We start from the raw sequence: 19,275 nt of genomic DNA, 5'->3' as shown, positions 1-19,275 counted from the left end.
GTCTCCATAACCTTAAAAACACTTCACCTGGTCTAGACAGAATACATAATAAACACTTATCAAATCTCACCCCAGAATACAAACACTGGCTTTTAAACATCTACAATGATAGTTTTTCTTCCAGCACAAACTCTACTGAATGGAAAACAGCTCTCATAGTTCCAGTCCCTAAACCCAGCAAGCCCCTTACTCATGTATCATCGTATCACCCAATCTCACTGCTGTCATGTGTGGGAAAACTGTTTGAATCAATGATTAACAAATGCCTTACCCACTTTCTTGAACTTAACCAAGCATTCCAACCAAGCCAGGGTGGTTTCCGTGCCTGCATGTCAGCCATTGACCAGGTGGCAAGACTTACCACTGCTATACGAGACACACTGAACAGCAGACAGGTGCTGGTGGTGGTTTTCTGTGTCTTTACAAGTGCCTTTGACTCAGTTTGGCATAATGGCATCTTATTTAAGTTGAGCAGATGTGGAGTTAGGGGTATTATGCTGAGATGGCTCAGGGCATATCTGTCTGACAGATGTTTTCAAGTATTTTTTGAGGGTGAACTTTCAACACTGCGGAAAACAGGCTCAGGGGTCCCTCAAGGAGCCATTCTTTCTCCTACCCTTTTCAATGTACTAATGCATGATATACCTTCTTTCCCAAGAGTGAAATGTGCTGAATATGCTGATGATTTTTCTTTTTTTACCAGGGGATGCAGACGTGCGGGCCACTTCCACTAGGCTGCAGAACCAACTTGATATATTTAGCAAGTGGGCTCATCAATGGGTGTTAGGTTTAGAAATGAAAGTTTTCCAAGAAGAAATTTTTATTTAGCGAACAAATTCTCAGATCCAGTTGTCCCAGATTCTAGTGAAGCTTGTTGACAATCAGTCCGTAAACAAGGTCAAACAGCTTAGTCGACTTGGTACTGGTTCGTCGCAACAGACGAATACCCAACATAACTGTAAAGTAAATTAACAAAGTCTTTAGATTCTAGCTATTGAAAGTCAATTCATATGGCTGTCAGATATTTCAATAATAGACACTCAACAAATAATGATGTAATTAATTAACCACACACCTCAGAAACAGGTAAGTAGCAAAAATATAGTTAAGTTGTTGCGGTCTCGAGCCAAAAAAAGGATGCAGACCGACACCACCAGAGTAATGGTTATTCTATGGGAAGAAAGATACCATATAGTGAGAAATGCATGTAAACAAGCAAGTAACAATGATCATGAGCAATGTTCAATTTATATCGCACAATTTCGCAAGTTTGTAGCAACCTCTTGAACCCACCTTAAAATCTTTTGCGACTAAGCAGTAGACAATTTTAAGAGGCAAATAAGAGGCCATATACAGGGAAAATTATGATAGTAGAAGGAGAGGCAGACTCCGAAGCATTCGTGAATTTAACAGTAAGAAGAACTAGTTTCTTCAATCAAGATAGGATTAAATATACATATAGATAAGAATTTAACTTCAAGTTCGTTATAAGCCTAAGGCCAAGGTGGTTATACCACAGAGGACAAATGCTAAGTTTAAGTCGGTGTCTGCCTCCTAAATAAAGTAAGAGCGAACATGCACTTCAACTTAAATAAACAAAATGAAAACTGAGAGTGATCACTCAAAACAAAAATAGAATTAAGAAGGTATGGCGTTAATTACGGACTGCCGCAGCGCGTCCATGAAGATAGGTGCTTTCACCTTCAAATTACATAGCCAACAACTCTAGTTACAAATCCATACCCAACAATAGGCATGAAGAAAAAGAATCAAAGATGTTACAATTTAAGAACGTTGGAAATTTCCAACATGGGGTCTTATGCTCAATATAAACAAAACCAAATGCATGTACTTTACCAGCAGGAAGGTAAATTCACCCTCTTTACTGTGTAATGGCCACCCAATTGAAGTAGTTTTCCAATTTCGTTACCTTGGGGTTTCCTTGGATGACCCTAAAATTCCATATGCTATTTGTAAGGCGCTAGACGCAATATAAAGGGCTCCTGAATTAATCTTGAAATGGGGTAAAAAGGGACATTTGAAATAAAACTCAATTTCAAACATTTGAAGCATGCAGAGTGTACTCATCTATTACTAACAGTACTCTGAAGTCCTCCTCTTTCATTGTAGATGATGTAGATGTAAAATAAATGACATTTTCTGTGACTTTTACTTGTTTTTCCTTTATTGACATGATATTACCATAATCATTAATTACCGTATTATTAATGTGATATTACTGTTACTGTATCCATGGACTGCCATTGAGCATTGACAATGACCTTGTCCACTGCAAGCTTCATATCAGCAGCCATGTAGCATTTCTTCTGTATCTGTAAGCTTACAGGACAGCTTGTAATTTCACACAATTTTAATCGAGTCTAGTGATTTCATTATAACAAAAAAGATCATGAAAAACATACCTGAAACAGAAAACAATGTTTTAGTAACATCATATGTTTTGCAGAAATAAATCATAGTTTAGGTCAATTACTTTTCATTCTATGATGCCCGGTGCACAATTCTATATATAGCATTCTATGTACAATTTTGTGATGACCAATGATGCCTTAATTTTTCAATAAGTGACTTTTTTTGCCAAGCAAGGTAAATGTAATCAAAATTCTTTGTTGTTAATCAATTTTTTTTGTTAACTGGAGCCTTTGCTAACTGAGGTTCTACTGTAAATGCATTTTTAAGGGTGTCCCTAATTACCCCGAGGGGGTGTCCCGAGTAGCCCCGTCGTGCGGAAATGGCTGCCATTTTTTTTGGAATGAGATTGCCGAATTCTGTCAATTACGTTTTCAAGCTGACACCTGGGTGCAACTTTTATGTAAGTAAAATTTTTCAATACGGCGAATATTTTTTTTTGCTCCAGACCTTAGCAGAGGTACTTTTCCAAAATCACACTTTTCACACTTTTTTCGGCGATTTTTTAGAGATAGTGAATGTTTGATTTCTTGACTAGCTTTATACATAATAGATAGTAAAAATGTTGATGTTTACGCCACTATTTTTAGTTTTGCAATATTTTGATTAGTTTAGCTGCTACAACATTTCTACGAAATGTGGGACGCGCGTCCCTATTTACCCCGCCCATCCCCTTTTACCCCGTTTGATGGTATTGCCCACAGACAATGTGGCGCAGATCGGCTCCTCCTACTGAAATTATATAAAACTTTAATCCTCAGCCGCCTAGACTATGCAGCCCCGCTCTTTGCTGGTGCTGCCCAAACACTACTTAAAAAACTTGATATAATCCAGAACCACTGTCTCAGAATTACCTTGGGAAGTAAAAAAACCACTCCAGTTTGCTCACTCGAGGTGGAAGCTAATATCCCTCCCCTCTCAATCCATCATCAAGAACTACTGTGTCGATACTACCACAGACTTACCACACTTCCAATGTCCTCCATCATTAGTGATCTCTTCTGCGCTGAAAGAAATGATCCATATCCACCACCATCTGCCTCATTACTGCCTTCCCTGACTGCTCTGTCTCGTGCAATCATTACTCAACATAATCTCCTTCCCATGCTATTGAGACACTCTTTACTGTCGCCACTTCCTGCTTGGTTCAATATCCATAAACACATCCTAACAACCTTTTCATCAACTCCTGTAACAGGCCTCACATCCAACATGGCCTCACAAATCTTCCAAGACCTTCTGCAGACCCAGTTTACAAACTTTACCACAGCCTACACTGATTGTTCTCGCATTACAGAACCTTCAACTTCTGCATCATCAGCTATGGTGGTCCCATCCAAAGGAGTTCTCCTCAATTGGAAACTCCGTCCAGAGGTGTCTGTCCTTGAAGCAGAACTATTTGCCATCCATGAAGCGCTTGAGTGGGCTCAAAATAACCTTGAAAGTAATGAGAAGTTTGTCGTATTTACAGACTCCCTTAGCTCACTGTACCTAATTGCTGATAGAAAACCTCATTCTTATATACATCTTATTTTTCAGATCCAAGAAAAGCTTATGGCGCTGGCATCCCCACATGACCTCAAACTACAGTTCATTCCAGGTCATCGAGGCATTGCTGGGAACGAGGAAGCAGACCATGCAGCATCACTCGCCCACTCCCTTCGGTACCGTACAATCACTCCTAGGTCAAAGGAAGAGACAGTAAGAAATATCCAGCTTGTTTTTATTGAGTACTGGCAGCAGGAATGGGTTAATATCACTGAAGCTTCAGGAAAGGGCCTTTTCCTCTGCCAAATTAAAGATATAGTAGGCTATTGGCCTTGGGCACTTAACCAAAATAGACTTGTGGAAACAGCACTTGCTAGACTTTGGATGGGTCATGCTGGAGTGAGAGTACACTTGGCTAGGTTCAGAATTGTTGATAACCCTATGTGCAACTGTGGCCAGTGTGTAGAAATAATAGATCACTTGCTGCTCCACTGCCATCTGCATGCTCAGGCCCGAAGTCCGAACTAATCTATCTAGCACACTAACCTTCCTGAACGTTGATCAATCTGTAAAGAACTTGCTAGGAGGAGGCCTTTTCCCACCTGGAACACAGGTGAAGATAATTAAAGCCACCACTGATTACCTTATAGAAATTAATGCCCTGAAGCAAATATAGTCTAAATAAATGGAACCTAGTATATATTGACCTATCTTAATGATAGTCAGATATAATATTGTACTTCTGCCTTGAATCTCTAACAATTTGAGTATACTAACTACAAATAACACTCTGTGGAACTAACTTTATATTATACCTTCAGCAAACGCACCTGTGTTTCATCCATGAGTTTCAAGTAGAGGTTTCTCTGAGCAGATCAATTGAATACTGTAATGACTGCCTGTGTGAAGGGTGCCTCTATTTGTCTCCGCCAGATAAACAAATATCCCCTTGCCTCCTTCTGAGCCCTGCCCATAAGAGATCCGTCTTGTTTGCACATTTGCATTAAACATTATTTTGTGATAGTCATTTTTGGCTGAAAGAGGCTCCAGGTTGAGCCGCCCAGGCTGGACCCTAGACCTGGACCAGGCTGGACCTAGAGTCTGGGTTCTCATATGTGGCACAAGGTAGGGCATCCTCTAGCTACTATCTTGGGCAATTTAGTTTAGCTCTATTAATGTAGTCCTTTGTTTTAGAAGAGCAAATTGCTAGCAATTCTTAACAAATAATTGTCACATTATTTTGAAACACATTTGCACCCTGATCTGCTTTCAGCAAATTATTTCCCTGAACATGATACTGAAATTTACACCCCAATTATGTGAGCTCTAGTTGATCAATTGATACAATGTTTATGATTCTTTATGCTAATGACATTTTTCATATGCACACAGTTGCTGGGACTGCTGCACTGACTAAATCCTTGTGCAAACGTGGGATATTGGGACTTCTGTAACAACCAAATCCCCCTGCAGACGTGGAGCTACATGGATGCGTCTCCAAAGCTCCAATAAGCATCAAACAAGAAGAGTCTTCAGCGGGCGCTGATAATTGATAGTACGCCATCAACAAAGTCAATGACTCAACAACAGCTATCACCTACTGTGACTTAGTACCTACCAGTACCTCTATTGCATATCAAAGAGACATGAGCTTGGGAAACCTTAGAGACTTGAAGTGAACATGAATTCAACGTTCAAGAAACTCAAAAGTGAAATGGAAAAACATGAAATTCAATTAGTGAATGTAATAATTGAAAGAGTTCTGCTTATACAAGACTTGCTGAAAGAGGTCACTAAAACTGAATATAAGAATGTTAGCTCGATTGAAGCCAAAGAATTCATAGCACCACACATAATTGACCTGCAAGATAAACATTGGCATGATTTTGAAGTATTGTCAAGGAAACAAATCTATGGCTTGAATCAAAATGTAAGTACTCTTATATATTAAAGTCTAATGGATTTGTAATTTAAAATTTGATTATTTTGTTCTAATATTAACATGTTGACTATGAAGTGGTACATACCTATGCATACCACAAAATTTATTTCTCCCGGACATAATGGTACATAATTCAGGTTGCCTAAAATTGGCCAAATCCAAGAACAAAAAAGGCCAATAACTTAATATATACTACCGTAAAATGGGGTTACTTTGACCGGTGGGGTAACTTTGACCACTTTTCGTTTTCTTAACAAAAACCCCCAAAACTCAAAAACGATATGACATAGGAAAATTTTGTCAATGGCCATCAAAGGCCTAATGCTGAGGCTACATAACAAAACAGAAAGATTTAAAAAGTTTGCATATCTAATAGGTTAAAAAATTAATAATGTGACCCTCAAAAAAGAGCTATTATTTAAAGTCTGTTGGAGTACCCCCTCCAATTTTTTCATTTTCTGGTAAAATAACTCCAGGTTTTGATGCATTGTGTAACTCTCCTAGTTACATATGTGAAAGACAAATTTTAGGAAAGTGTCATAGTTTGCAAATGGGGGGCGCTGCCCCCCAATGGGGGAACTTTGACCACCTGATGGCAGCCATGACGGGGTAACATTGACCGGCTTGGAAATTAAGTTAAAATTATACCCGGTCAAAGAAACCCCAAGAGCTGGGGTAACAAAGACCATCACTTTTTTTGAAATTAAATCAAAACTATGAGAGGCAGGAGCCAGCAATTTACGGTGAGTAAAGCTAGAGTATAGACCTGTATTTTGCATGTTTCAATTTAAGTTTGGCATTGGCATTTTTTATTTTGAAAAAATGGCATTGTTTCAAAATAAAAAAGTGGTCAAAGTTACCCCATTTTACGGTAGTTTATTTGTAGGTTCCGCTTTAAAAATTTCATTTATTTTCTTTTTGCAGTATTTAAAATTTAATTAGGAAGTACCCCTATCATAAATTTTAGCCGACCAATGCAATTGAGAAAAACTATATATCACGGAATTTGTCCGGAAAAAATGACCATCTGGCAAAACTGTTTGAAAATGGTACAAAAAATTAAATAATTGTACAAGATAAGGCAATCATAGTCAACATGTTAAAGAATAAAGGTACTATACCTATTACCTACTAAATCAATTCGACATAAAGTGAGATGAAATTAATAATTACTGGACACTCTGGCTCTGGGCTCTGGCTGACAGGAAAATTGCATATGCTGTCAAGATTAAAAAATTCCTACATATTACTATAATTTTTCAGCTTCTAAATCTAAGTCTTGTATAAAAATCTCTAATGAATTTGGAATTTTATGACATGGTGGCATTTAACAAACCAAAGATTTTTTTTTGAATCAGTTAATTTTCAATTTCCTCATTTATTCAAGATTTAAATTAATATTATACATATGATGATTTATTATTATTTATTTAATAAGGGTTCATTCTAAATGCCTTCTAAATGACCATGTACTTGTGCAATTGAGTGCGGTGGCCAAGTATAATGATGGGAGCAAGCTTGGTTCCGATAGGTCCATAGGAGCGGTCAGGCCGGCGGCTGCAAGCTCAAAATCAAGCGGGATAGCAGCAGTGGCAGCACGCTCATTGCACTCCAATAGGAATGGGCTGGCCATCATGCCATGTGCTCCAAAACAAGCAGACCAGTAGCAGTGGTAACATGCTTGTCCTGCTATAGGTGTGTAAGGTGTCCCATGCTTGTTCCACTCCTAGTGTGCTTGTCCCAATAGGAGCAGAAATGCAGGATGGCCTGGATGAGTGCATGAGTGCATTAGACTTAGAGTGCTCCTGCCTCCAGCACCAAATAACTGAAACTTCGTTAACAAATAAGTGTCTCACTTTTAAAGGTGCTTGTAGATGGGGACAGTGCAGGCAGCAAGTAGATCTGGCAAATGTTGACCACTTGGTGACTATCTGGCAGGTAAGCCTGTACACAAGGATAGTACCTATAAGGTGCGGATATCTTCTCGTTTGTGCCTGCCAGGCTGCTGGTGCATCATTAGAAGCTGCAGTGAGGTTTGTGTAAATGGATAGTGGGTCACCTTCAACAACTTTAGTCTGTTCATTGTTTTTATACTCATTATTCTAGCCCTTAAAAATGCAAAGTTGGGTACCATAACAACAACATAAACCCCGACTAATAAGGTCTTCTCTCAGTTTAGAAATACTTGTTTCTCTCTTCATTTTTTTTGATTAACCATCATGTCAAATATTCCAAATTAGTTGACATTTTTGGAATATCTCAAAGACCAATTGAATATCGTCTAGACTCCACATTTTTGGGTTCTACTTAGAACCATTATCGTTCAAACAAGCTATTATTGACTAGACCTACGATGCTTCACAAGAGCAGCACAGATGCTCTCACCATGGCTCAATCAGCGCTACTGGCCGCTTGTCAGCAAAAAAACACATCGTTGTCCCTCTCTGCCACATCTTGGGCACATGCCTCTGAAGCGGCTGAACCCATATACATAAGGCCAGTAGCATGGACAGTTCAAGTGGCAGATCAACTGACGGCCAGTATTGTTGCCATGTACAGGCACCTTAACAGATAGAACTCCAATTGCGAGTGTGGATTGATGCTGGTTTCCATGGTGCCTTTCAATCATCTAGGTAACATGTTTTAACCCTTTACGCCCTGGCGTGACGAATTCGTCACACAGAAAAAAACATCGGTTTTCCAACAATTTCACGTTTTCTGTCATTTTTTAAGAGCAGCGTCTTCAGGTTGTCTATTTATGTGCCCGACCAGTAATTTTCGCCCATATTAAATGTTAAAGAACTCCCCCACCCCTAACCCTTTCACGAACTGTTGTCAAGGCATAAATCAACGTACAGAGACAATTTTGGTACCGTTGGATAGGTCAGAATGTCAGCTTTGAAGTGAGACTTAAAACCAAAAAAGTGAATTTTACGATTTTAATCCCAGAAATTCAGGGCGTAAAGGGTTAATTATACATTTCCTTTCTCTATCTAAGAAATTTGATACTAAAATGTTTATATCACTGCAGAGATTGATCTTGGGAGAACCTTAATATACTGTTGATATGTTTAACAATTGAACTCAGATTAATCGACTTACCTTGGTTAATTGTTCTTCAGATTATCAAGATGAAGCGTGCTCGAAGCAGTAATGCACTGGATGTTGAACTGCTCCGTCTCATGGCTAGAGCTTCACTTGATGGTTCTAATCTTCTAAAGGTATGTTCTTCAGACCTTAAAATCTGTTCTTCATGTAAGAGAATGATGTTGCAATTGAATTACTGTAAAATGGGGTGACTTGGACTGCATTGACATTTAGGAAAAGAAGACCCTATACTAAAAAAGTTCATGCCTTAGAAGAATTGTGTTGATGTCTCTTGAAGTACCTACAAATGCAATAGAGAGATATACAGTATTTTATATATACCTATACTATGTGATTATAACAAAAATGTAAGTGCTAAAAATATATGTATATACTATGTGACTTATTTGTATAACAAAAAGGTAAGTGCTAAAAAGGATCAAGGTCACCCTGTTATGGGGAGCTGAATTAGACTACTGTATAGCCCAACCTTAATATCTTTCATTATCAATAATCAAATTCATTCGTTGCTCAATTTTATTTAATTTTAATTAAATTCAATATTTTCCATTTTTGCAGCTTAGACAGCTAAAGTTCTATTTGCAGACTTGAAGTATCTCCACTCAACCTGTGCACTCAGTATCACTGGAGACTGGCATAGGAATTTATTCCGTTCATATGCTGATAATTTAGGTTATGATTTGTCTATGTTTTTATTGTAATTTTTGTGATATTAGCTAGGTAATTCTATTAATTAATTTTCTTATGTTCCCTTGTGTTGTATTTGTGTTAATTTCTGGCTGATAGGGCTTGGTTTAAAGAAGTTAATTTATCACATTTTATTGCAGTTGTTATTAGTTTCAGTAAACTTATTTTCTTGATTCTGCTCACAGTGAGTGTGTCCGTGATTGATCTGTATGGTACCCATGTCTTTTTGCTTTCTTTGCATGTAATTTAAAAATTCTACTTGTTTTCAAAAGAAAGTCACAACATGTACATGAAGCTTTTACCTGTTTTAAAGGAGTTAATGGTTTTTTGCCTTGTTAATATTTTACATCCAAGTAATTTATCAGTCATTCCTGGTTTACATTTTATTCTGTTCTTTTTGTTGCAGTTTCTCCTGCTCATCTTCATATCTCAATGCACCTAACTGGCCCATTTCAATACACTCCAAATTAATTTATTTGTTACTTTTTCAATTTTCTTATAATTCATGTTAATTTTACTATCCCATACATCCTTCCAATAGTCATTATTAATTAGAACCAGTCTTTCATTATCCTCAATCATAGTAGGATTGTTACCAGTTAGTTTATGTATAATAGGTTTATCTTGCCTGCAGTGCGAGACATTTTACACCCAGCATAAACCTTTTCAATGGTCCAAGTCACTCCATTGTACGGTATTTAAATTTAAACTCAATATCATATACATACAGAGTGCATGTAAAGCATGGTTGTAAAGAGAAAACTGTCATTCCAATGTTTACATAGTTTGTTCCATACATTTTGTTGCACTCATCAGTTTCCTAACTTCCCAGCCTTGGTCATGCTTTTCCTGAAAAATTGTGTGAAAAGTAAATATATCCAATTTGAGCAAATTGTGCTTGTTATCAAGGCACAATGTAAAAAATGTAAAATGAACATGATGGTTCAATTTTGGTTCAAGATTATGAAAACACAAACAAATGCAAAACAAAATTCAGGAGTAGTTTTTCATCTCATTTCACTATGTATCCTAAATATTGTGTATTGATGTTGCTTATTTTAAAACCATGTTTTTATTCTGGCTCTAACTTTTAGATCTCCATTCTTGTTTTAATATTAATGATCAAGAATTCAAAATCAAAATCCACTCTTAGCCATGTCCCATTATTATTTTGTTGAAATCAATTTTGGTGTCAGCATTTATTGAGCTGTAGGCCTGTCGCTGTAATTCTTAACATCGCAGAACATACTCAGCTTGTTGTGGTCTCAAACTCACAACTCACTTCTTTGCCTGTAAATTCTTGGATTATATGCTATTTAAGAAATTTAATATATATATATATATATTCTTAATCATTCTTATTGAATGAAGAAGAACTTGTCAGCACAAACATCAAATGTTATTTTTAATAATTATGTCTGCTTACATTTAAAGAGTTTAGGATCTTCCTCAAATTATGCCTGCCCTGCATATCCATCACTGAATATCTTAAGGCGTTTCCAGGGTCTGCTCAAATTTCCTGCCAAGCTCCAGAAAAGACTTGGAGGTCCTGCAGATGTTGCTGGCAAAATTATCAGCACAAATATCTGCTTGATCTCAATATTGCAGCAAATGGGCTTCTCAGCTGCCATCAAGAATTCTCCTTATGAGGTAATTCAATATTCAGTACTGTTTTATATTATTACTATTACTGAATTTAATTGATTAAACAATTAATTACTGAATTGTATTGTTATAATAATATTGTAAACGATACAGTTAAAAATAATAATTATTGTAGTGTAAATAGGAATACACTGTATTGTATTGACCCTTAAGCAGGCAAGTTACCACATAAGATCACTTGAAAAAGCCCCTCAAAATGACGCACCACGGCCCCCAGTTAGTGTATGAGGCTAAATTATCATGCCTCTGCCAATAATGCCTCTGCCAATCATGCCTCTGCCAATCATGCCTCTGCCAATCATGCCTCTGCCAATCATGCCTCTGCCAATCATGCCTCTGCCAATCATGCCTCTGCCAATCAAATCATGCCTCTGCCAATCATGCCTCTGCCAATCATGCCTCTGCCAATCATGCCTCTGCCAATCATGCCTCTGCCAATCATGCCTCTGCCAATCACTATCCTCTATCACTATCACTATCCAAATTATCATGCATCTGCCAATCCCTAATCATCTCGCTATCATTCCATTCATGGCAACATCTTCCACTCTGCCCAATAATTAAAATGTTAGGATCTAAATAAGTCTTCACTTGGACAATGAAAATAGCGCTCTATACACATTATTTGAAAATGTGGAAGAAGTAAAATCTATTCAATCAACAAGAGTAGCTTTATATCACTGAAATTAATTGAGGCCTGATGAAAGTTAAATTTTTTAATTTATATTGTCGAATAAATTTTTTTTGCATATTGTTCAATTTTAATATATTCTTCATGTGTAATTCACTCCTCCAATATGTAAAGTTTTTAAAATGACGTAGGAGTAAATTGGTCTTATAATTGAATACCTTCTTTTACTGGTTCCAGAAATTCGAAATTCTTCATATTCCTAAGCTTGCCCACAAAAGGTATAAATTTTTAAAGGGTTAAATTTTTTATGGTAAAAAAAATTGCTAGCTAAATTTGATTGAAAATTGGTTTCTATATGAATTAAAAATATTTTTAAATTTATGAGATTAGCATTAATAGGAAATTAACTGACTCTTGTTGGATGATTGATTAAATGTTGAAAAGATTTTCTGTAATGTCCTAGAGCGTGAGAGATGTGATTGCACCTCACTGATTTGCTGTGAATAATTGGCACTTCTTCTTGAAGTGATGGTTGATTGTCTCTCTTAATCAGTAAATAAATAATGGTGATGTTTTTTATTATTTTTTTCAGGGGAATAGATTGTCTGTAATATATCAGTAAATGAATAATAGTGATGTTCCTTATTATTTTATGCAGGGGAATGCTGGAGTGTCAACAACGGAGAGTCTGGGTGAAGAGGTTGATAGCTCTGTGATGGAAGAGCTTCAGGAAAGAGGCTCTGCTTTCAAACATCTGGCCAGGCTCGCAAAACAAAGGCTTGGCAATGCTAAAGTGAGATCGGTTTCATTTGGAAATGTTAACTTAATCTTTTATGATGATAATGTTTTTGTAATATTTTGTAGTACACCAGCATATTTTTTGTAATATTTTGTAGTTTGAAAGCGGCTCTGCTTTCAAACATCTGGCCAACACAGGCTTGGCAATGCTAATGTGAGATCAGTTTCATTTGGAAATGTTAACTAAATCTTTTATAATGATAATGTTTTTGTAATATTAATATGTAAATTCACACTATTAATTGTACTTCAGCATGGAAAATAATTTTAATTCATAATAAGTAAAAGTTTTAATGCTGAATTTTTACTTTTATGAATATTAACTTCTGTGTGGAAATGATTGTTTCCAAAAAGAAGATAAATAAGCCCCTGAAGGATTAAGGGACATCCTTGAAGTACAATGTTGCCTCAGAAGTCAAGTTGGTTCATTTCTAGAGGATTGTTAAATGCTAAATCAATTGACATCTAAATTAGATGTGGCTACCAAGTAAAACAGTTCTCATCGGTCGAGTGAAGATGTAGCTAATTCACTGGATGCTAGCATAACTGATTTCAGTTGGCGCTACTAAATTTTTCGAGTTCATATTCTTTGTTCACAAAATTGATTCTATAAGTGCATCTTCTCAATAATGATTGCCTATAATTTATGCAACTGCTGATAATAAAACTATGAAGGATTTAGATTCACTCTTTTTCCTGTCGTGTTGCTAAAAGCTGCTTGGTTTCTGCAGAGGAACGTGCGGCCTGCCGTGAAGAGCTTCCTGCTGCCGAGAGATCGTCGGATGTACCTCCTAGAGGACTCTCTGTCGCACCTTTTGGCGCCTCCCAAGAAACGTCCTGGTGTGTGTTAAGAATAGATAAGAGGTAACATGAGATCATAACAAGATAACATGACTTGTATCCATCATTCAAAATAATTGTCTTCTTGGTATGCATGAAAAATATTTGTGTATTTTTCCACGAGTCTTACTTGAATGACATCTCTTTTGCATTATTATCTTGAAAATTTTTTATTCAACTACATTTAATACTGTATTTTACGTACTTTATGTTGTATTTGGAAAAGTTGTTGCTCACTACACTATTCAGTATTCATGCTAATTGTGAATACTAATACTAATTTTTCACTGTCTCGAACACGTGGCTTGGTGACCATAGCTCCACGTCGACGCCACCGATCTCGTGGAACGCGTACGCGACGTGCCCCAAGGCAGCACTTGGGCGACGAGACCCGAGGGCGGCACTTGGGCGACGAGACCCGAGGGCGGCACGTGGGCGACGAGACCCGAGGGCGGCACGTGGGCGACGAGACTCGAGGGCGGCACGTGGGCGACGAGACCCGAGGGCGGCACGTGGGCGATGAGACCCGAGGGCGGCACGTGGGCGACGAGACCCGAGGGCGGCACGTGTGGGACGAGACCCGAGGGCGGCACTTGGGCGATGAGACTCGAGGGCGGCACGTGTGGGACGAGACCCGAGGGCGGCACGTGGGGGACGAGACTCGAGGGCGGCACGTGGGCGACGAGACCCGAGGGCGGCACGTGGGCGACGAGACACAACGCCAACAACTCTGGCAGCAGCTCCTTCCTCTGATAATTAATCAGGTCTATTTTTGGGGACCATTCGTTTGAATATTTATCAAATTTTATCTGATTCCAATTAAGTTTTACTGAAGACTCGAGCGATATTGTATAAACTATTATCCTCCCATTCTTTGCCATACGTTTTATTTCAATTGAGTTCTATAGGGTATGTATCATACCGATATCATATTGCATAATTCTGTGTACTAGTCCCCAATTTACTGCTATTAGTGCGATTTCATTTAAGTCCTATGTAATAACTTTAACACATTTCAGAAACTTACTAATCAGGATTCATTCCATTAGTTTAATTTCAAGTAGCCTTATATAATACTGATATCTTCCATAAACCTAACCTAACTTTAATACATTTCAGAAACTTACTAATCAGGATTCATTCCATTAGTTTAATTTCAAGTAGCCTTATATAATACTGATATCTTGCATAAACCTATGTGCTCGTTTCTAAATCATTGCGTTTCGTTTGATAGCAATTGTCAGGTGTCTGTTCTGTCAACTTCTGTGACCACCTGATGGATTTGTAACTGAGAGTCGGGGTACTTTATTGTTCCAAGTAGGACTAAGGCATGACAAGTGAAACACACGGTAACAATAGTTCTATTATAATAATAAACTGGCTCGGTGAGTACAGAAGAAAGGGGATTGACAGGCACAGCACAAGTATGTGCCGGAGGAGCGGCAAGCAAGGTGACGGCTAGGCAGTACCGCTACAACTGACGAGCGGTGCACAGATCGAGCTATATATAGGCCTTAACAGGGATGACGTCACTGAGTGTGACTCTACCATGTGGGTACAGAACAGGCTATAAGATGGTGACGTATGATAACCTAGATGGTGATAGAAGATCACCGGACACAATTGAGTTCTATTAAATCTGGCTTAAACTTGTATAGTCATCTCCTTTCCAGGAATCGCTCATTCTAGGAGCTGAAGGGGATCTCGACTGCGCCCAAACATTACGGCAACTCGATGACATTTCTGAGAGGTAATTTCTCGTTGGTTCTTCTGTTCATTGCTCGCATGGATCACGTCAACACTTATTTTATTTTGAAATACCGGATACAAATGCGAATTAAAATGATCTTTGAATTGTGCTTCTTGAAGAGATACTTGCTTACAAAACGTGAGGTGCATTTGTGCAGATAACCTGTTTTATAATAATTATCGTGTTCATATTTTGCGTTATATTTGTCGTTTCTTGTTAGGTTCAATTTCTTGAGCTTTACAATCACTACTTTTATTTCAGTGACCGCTGACTGGGTTGTTTTTCAATTAAATTTTTTATTTGGATTCGACCATGGACAAGATTTAGTTTTTTACTGAAATCCTCAGCATAAAGCATGTATAGGAATGATCACAATAATAATGCCCAAGTTTTAATAGTTTTCAATAATAATGCTTCATTTGTTCTAGGTTGGATGATTTAATTCTGCGGAGTGACTACAATGCGTCCTTGGTCGCCGAGTGCAGACGTCTTGACACAACAGAAGAGAATGATGACTTTGACCTCGAGGCCACCATTCAAAAAGCTAAGCAAATATTAAGAAAAATTACAAACCCCTCATCAGAGAATGTGGAACTGGCAAGTAAACGCAACGGGAATAATGCGAGTAACGCTTTAGAAAACCATAGCGAAGAGGAATTTTCTGTTGACCAACAAAACGAAGACGAACGCTTCACTGACAGCAGGAAGAGGCGAGAGGCTTTCTGGGCCTCCTTAGCGCAAGAAGGCTACGTGGGCTCTGGAAACTAATACTTATTCGTGTGTTAAAACTTATGTTGCTGTAAATACCTTGTTTATTCTGAATTAAAGCATTGCGATATTTATTCGTTACTGTTGGAAGTATTTCAGGTCGTTGATCTCCAAAAGGCGTTATTTCATCTTGGCAAAACAGTGGATCCTTAAATCGAAATCTTGGCCAGTAACCAAACAATACCAAGAAATATATTTCCTCCAACCAAATCACACACATCGCAAATCGATGGATGAAATATTTAATTTACCCCAATATTTATTTGTAGTGCAATGAAAAGGCTCCTTGTCAGAGATCAAGCTGGCGAGTCTATATATTGCTTATACGTATTATTTAGAAATATAAACTAAACATCCTTTCCACAAGTTTACGCCGTCTATTTAGTATTATTACTGTATTTGACATAATATTTACTTTAAAATTATAGAGAAACTGATGACGTTTTTGTTATTGTTCAGTGATTGCTGCGTCGTTTACGTCAATGAATTGGCTTTCAGAAGTTAACAATGCTCCGTTTATAACTTCTTTGATTATGCTTGACTTCATACTTGAATATGGAGTAGATTTTGTTGTCGTATTTGGATGGAACATTTTCATGAAAAACTGTAAATAGCTTAAATGAGTTGCTTGGTATACCTGGTAAGTGTTCCTTGAGGTTGCAATCTCAGTCTTCTATGCAGCGCTGATTTTTCGCAACGCTTTTTCATGTGAAAAGTTTTGCTCAAAGTCTTAATTTTAAGATAGAATTAGAAGCTGTCCGTGATATGTGAATGTGTGTTTTTCACCTGATTCAATAAATAAAATAAACCAGTAAATATTTATTCGTTTTGTTAACCGAACGCTGCACTTCTCGCTGAAAATTTGAGACTTCTTCGAGGCCTAGTTCCGAAATTGGTTATATTTAAAAAATTTCCGTACGATTAAATGCGTCTTGAGGACTTTTCCCAAACTTTTCTATTAGCTTGCACATATAGATGCTTCATTCTCCAGTTTGTTGAATATCTTGCGTAGTATGAAGTTGTGCCCTGCGGATACGAATTCTTTATTTTAAGTTTCGCTTAAAATCCTGCGCGTTGTGAATCGGTGCCATGCGGATACCTATGATTAATTTCAAAATATCTTAAATGTCATACGCTTTGTGAATTATTGATAGTAGGAGCTATTCGTTTCCGACTGAATTTCGCCAACTCATAAGGCTGTCGCTAGCTTGAAAGCTTGAATTATGATCCAAATAAAATTTCAAGTTTTACTGCTAGCGCATAAGCGTAAGAATTCCAATCTGTTTGCGTACCTATGGTATACATGGGAATTATTCACGTAAAAGTCTGAATAGAAATTTTATTCCGTACAAAATGACAAATTTATACTACTAGTTTCAGTGTTCACCCCGAATAAACCAAATTGTTCAAAGTTACGAATCCGGCTTTCCAATTTTTTATTTTTGCATGCTGAGGCGCGCTTCCGAACTATTTATCCACCTCAAAGTGATCGCGACTTGAAGAAATATAAATTAAACATCTAGGGGGCATGTGAAAAGTTTATCAATCCCGCCTCGAGTAAAAACCTCATTCAATTATACAATTATGGAATTAAAATTTCTAACGAAGTTTGAATTCTAATATTGCGAGGAACGTGCGGAAGAGTCTAGTAATCGACTCATTGTGCCAGCAGGTAGGCATTAAATTTTTCGGGATCACGGGTCTGGGTCCGACGTCCGTGATGTCAGTCAGTTTGAGCTTAGCTCTCCCGGTGGGAGGTTGGTGTGCATAGGTGCTCTATTAATGAATCTTCCTTCGATGTTCGAATTGCGTAGTTTTCTCCATGTGTATGCTGAAGAAGACGAGGCTAGTAAATTACGACGGAAATAGTGAGATGTAATCCAGTTGAAGGAGACCCGACGCTGAACTGCAGTTGTAACCTGTTGCTAGTGTCTGGTAAGGAATTACTTATTTACAGATGGGTGTTACGACGATGACCAGCTATATTATAGTATATAATGAAGGACATATCAATTTACTGCTGAATTATCGTTCGGGAAAGGTAATTGTAGCACTATCTTATGAAAATTGTAGTACTAGGATTTACCGCAGTACGGTACCCCTAGGGTATTTTTGCTCCATTCCAATATAGCTGACGTTCGCTGTCGGTAATCGGGTTTCTTACGATCTGAACTAAGAGATGTTGCCTCATGAATTCGCATCATGAATTGTTTTTTTCTCACCTGTTCTTGTTATATTATTAGAAATTATAAAATTCCGGATTCTCCGAAATGATATCCATATAAATTTAATCGTCTTTCCATCAAGATTTTTTAAATTTTGGATTTGAACCTGTGCTAAACTTTTTGTTTAATTACATGCAATTTATCACATTCACAAATAAGAAATAACCATGTTGTGACAATTAATAGTGGATTGCTCATTAATAAGGTCCATGAGCTCAATTATTGCTTGTAATAAAATATTTTACCATAGAACATTTGAAATTGATGCGAACCGCCAAGGAAAGCCTAGGTTTGCAGGATAGTCAAACTCGTTCCCAGTTTTTCGCCCGTGTTTATATTTAAAAAAAATGTGTTAATGAAATTTATTTCACACGTGTTTCAGTCTTTATTTCTGTATTGAAGGGATCGATTGCATAAATTAAACGTTTTTATAATTTGTATGCGCTTCTCAGCGAACTACGATAAATAAATTCGATAAATTATTTAAATTTTATATTTCAATTTTTATATTCACAGCATAAAATACACCTTTTAAAGATATATTAAAACGATTCTTAAATAGATTAAACATTAAAGATATATTATATTTCTGTCAGCACGTCCACATTATTAAATTGCCACCTTAATAATAGACCTTATTGCTTTGTATTGTACCTACATGTGATGATTATGTTTGGCCGACTAAGGCAATTTGTTTCCGGCTTGAACACCAATTGTTTCTATCATTAAATGAAGTTTGTGCTGGAGAAATTCATACGTGAATCATAATGGAATTTCAAATTTTTCCGCCTCCCATGGTGAAGATTCTACTTTAGTTCGTTGTTAACTGAAAGCCTTTCTATCCGAGTCGATTTGTTTGATCATTATAAATTGTTAGTACCTTGAAATTTCGTTGTTTCTTTCCGTTCTTACCGAAATCCGAATTTGCACTGTTTTTTTTTTT

The 19,275-nt window shown here is 37.3% G+C and overlaps 1 protein-coding gene across 2 annotated transcripts; it reads left to right on the top strand.

Annotated features, from left to right (window-relative positions):
• The first annotated feature begins 3,085 nt into the window (after window positions 1-3,085).
• LOC108667944 lies at window positions 3,086-16,119 on the top strand. 2 transcript variants are annotated; one of them, XM_047884128.1, is made up of 10 exons: window positions 3,086-5,043; window positions 5,311-5,848; window positions 8,983-9,081; window positions 11,159-11,305; window positions 12,610-12,744; window positions 13,481-13,589; window positions 13,908-14,251; window positions 14,306-14,353; window positions 15,263-15,339; window positions 15,768-16,119. In XM_047884128.1, exons 2-10 carry the CDS (start codon window positions 5,600-5,602, stop codon window positions 16,105-16,107), a joined length of 1,548 nt encoding a protein of 515 aa, XP_047740084.1. In that variant the 5' UTR covers window positions 3,086-5,043; window positions 5,311-5,599; the 3' UTR covers window positions 16,108-16,119. The 2 variants fall into 2 exon arrangements, with proteins under 2 accessions (XP_047740084.1, XP_047740083.1); XM_047884127.1 differs by having other exon boundaries at window positions 13,908-14,353.
• The last annotated feature ends 3,156 nt before the right edge of the window (window positions 16,120-19,275 follow it).

Source organism: Hyalella azteca, unplaced genomic scaffold (genome assembly GCF_000764305.2).
Source record: "Hyalella azteca isolate HAZT.00-mixed unplaced genomic scaffold, Hazt_2.0.2 contig14662, whole genome shotgun sequence".
In the NCBI taxonomy this organism is placed as follows: Eukaryota; Metazoa; Arthropoda; class Malacostraca; order Amphipoda; family Hyalellidae; genus Hyalella; species Hyalella azteca.
This window is presented reverse-complemented; position numbering and strand designations above follow the sequence as displayed.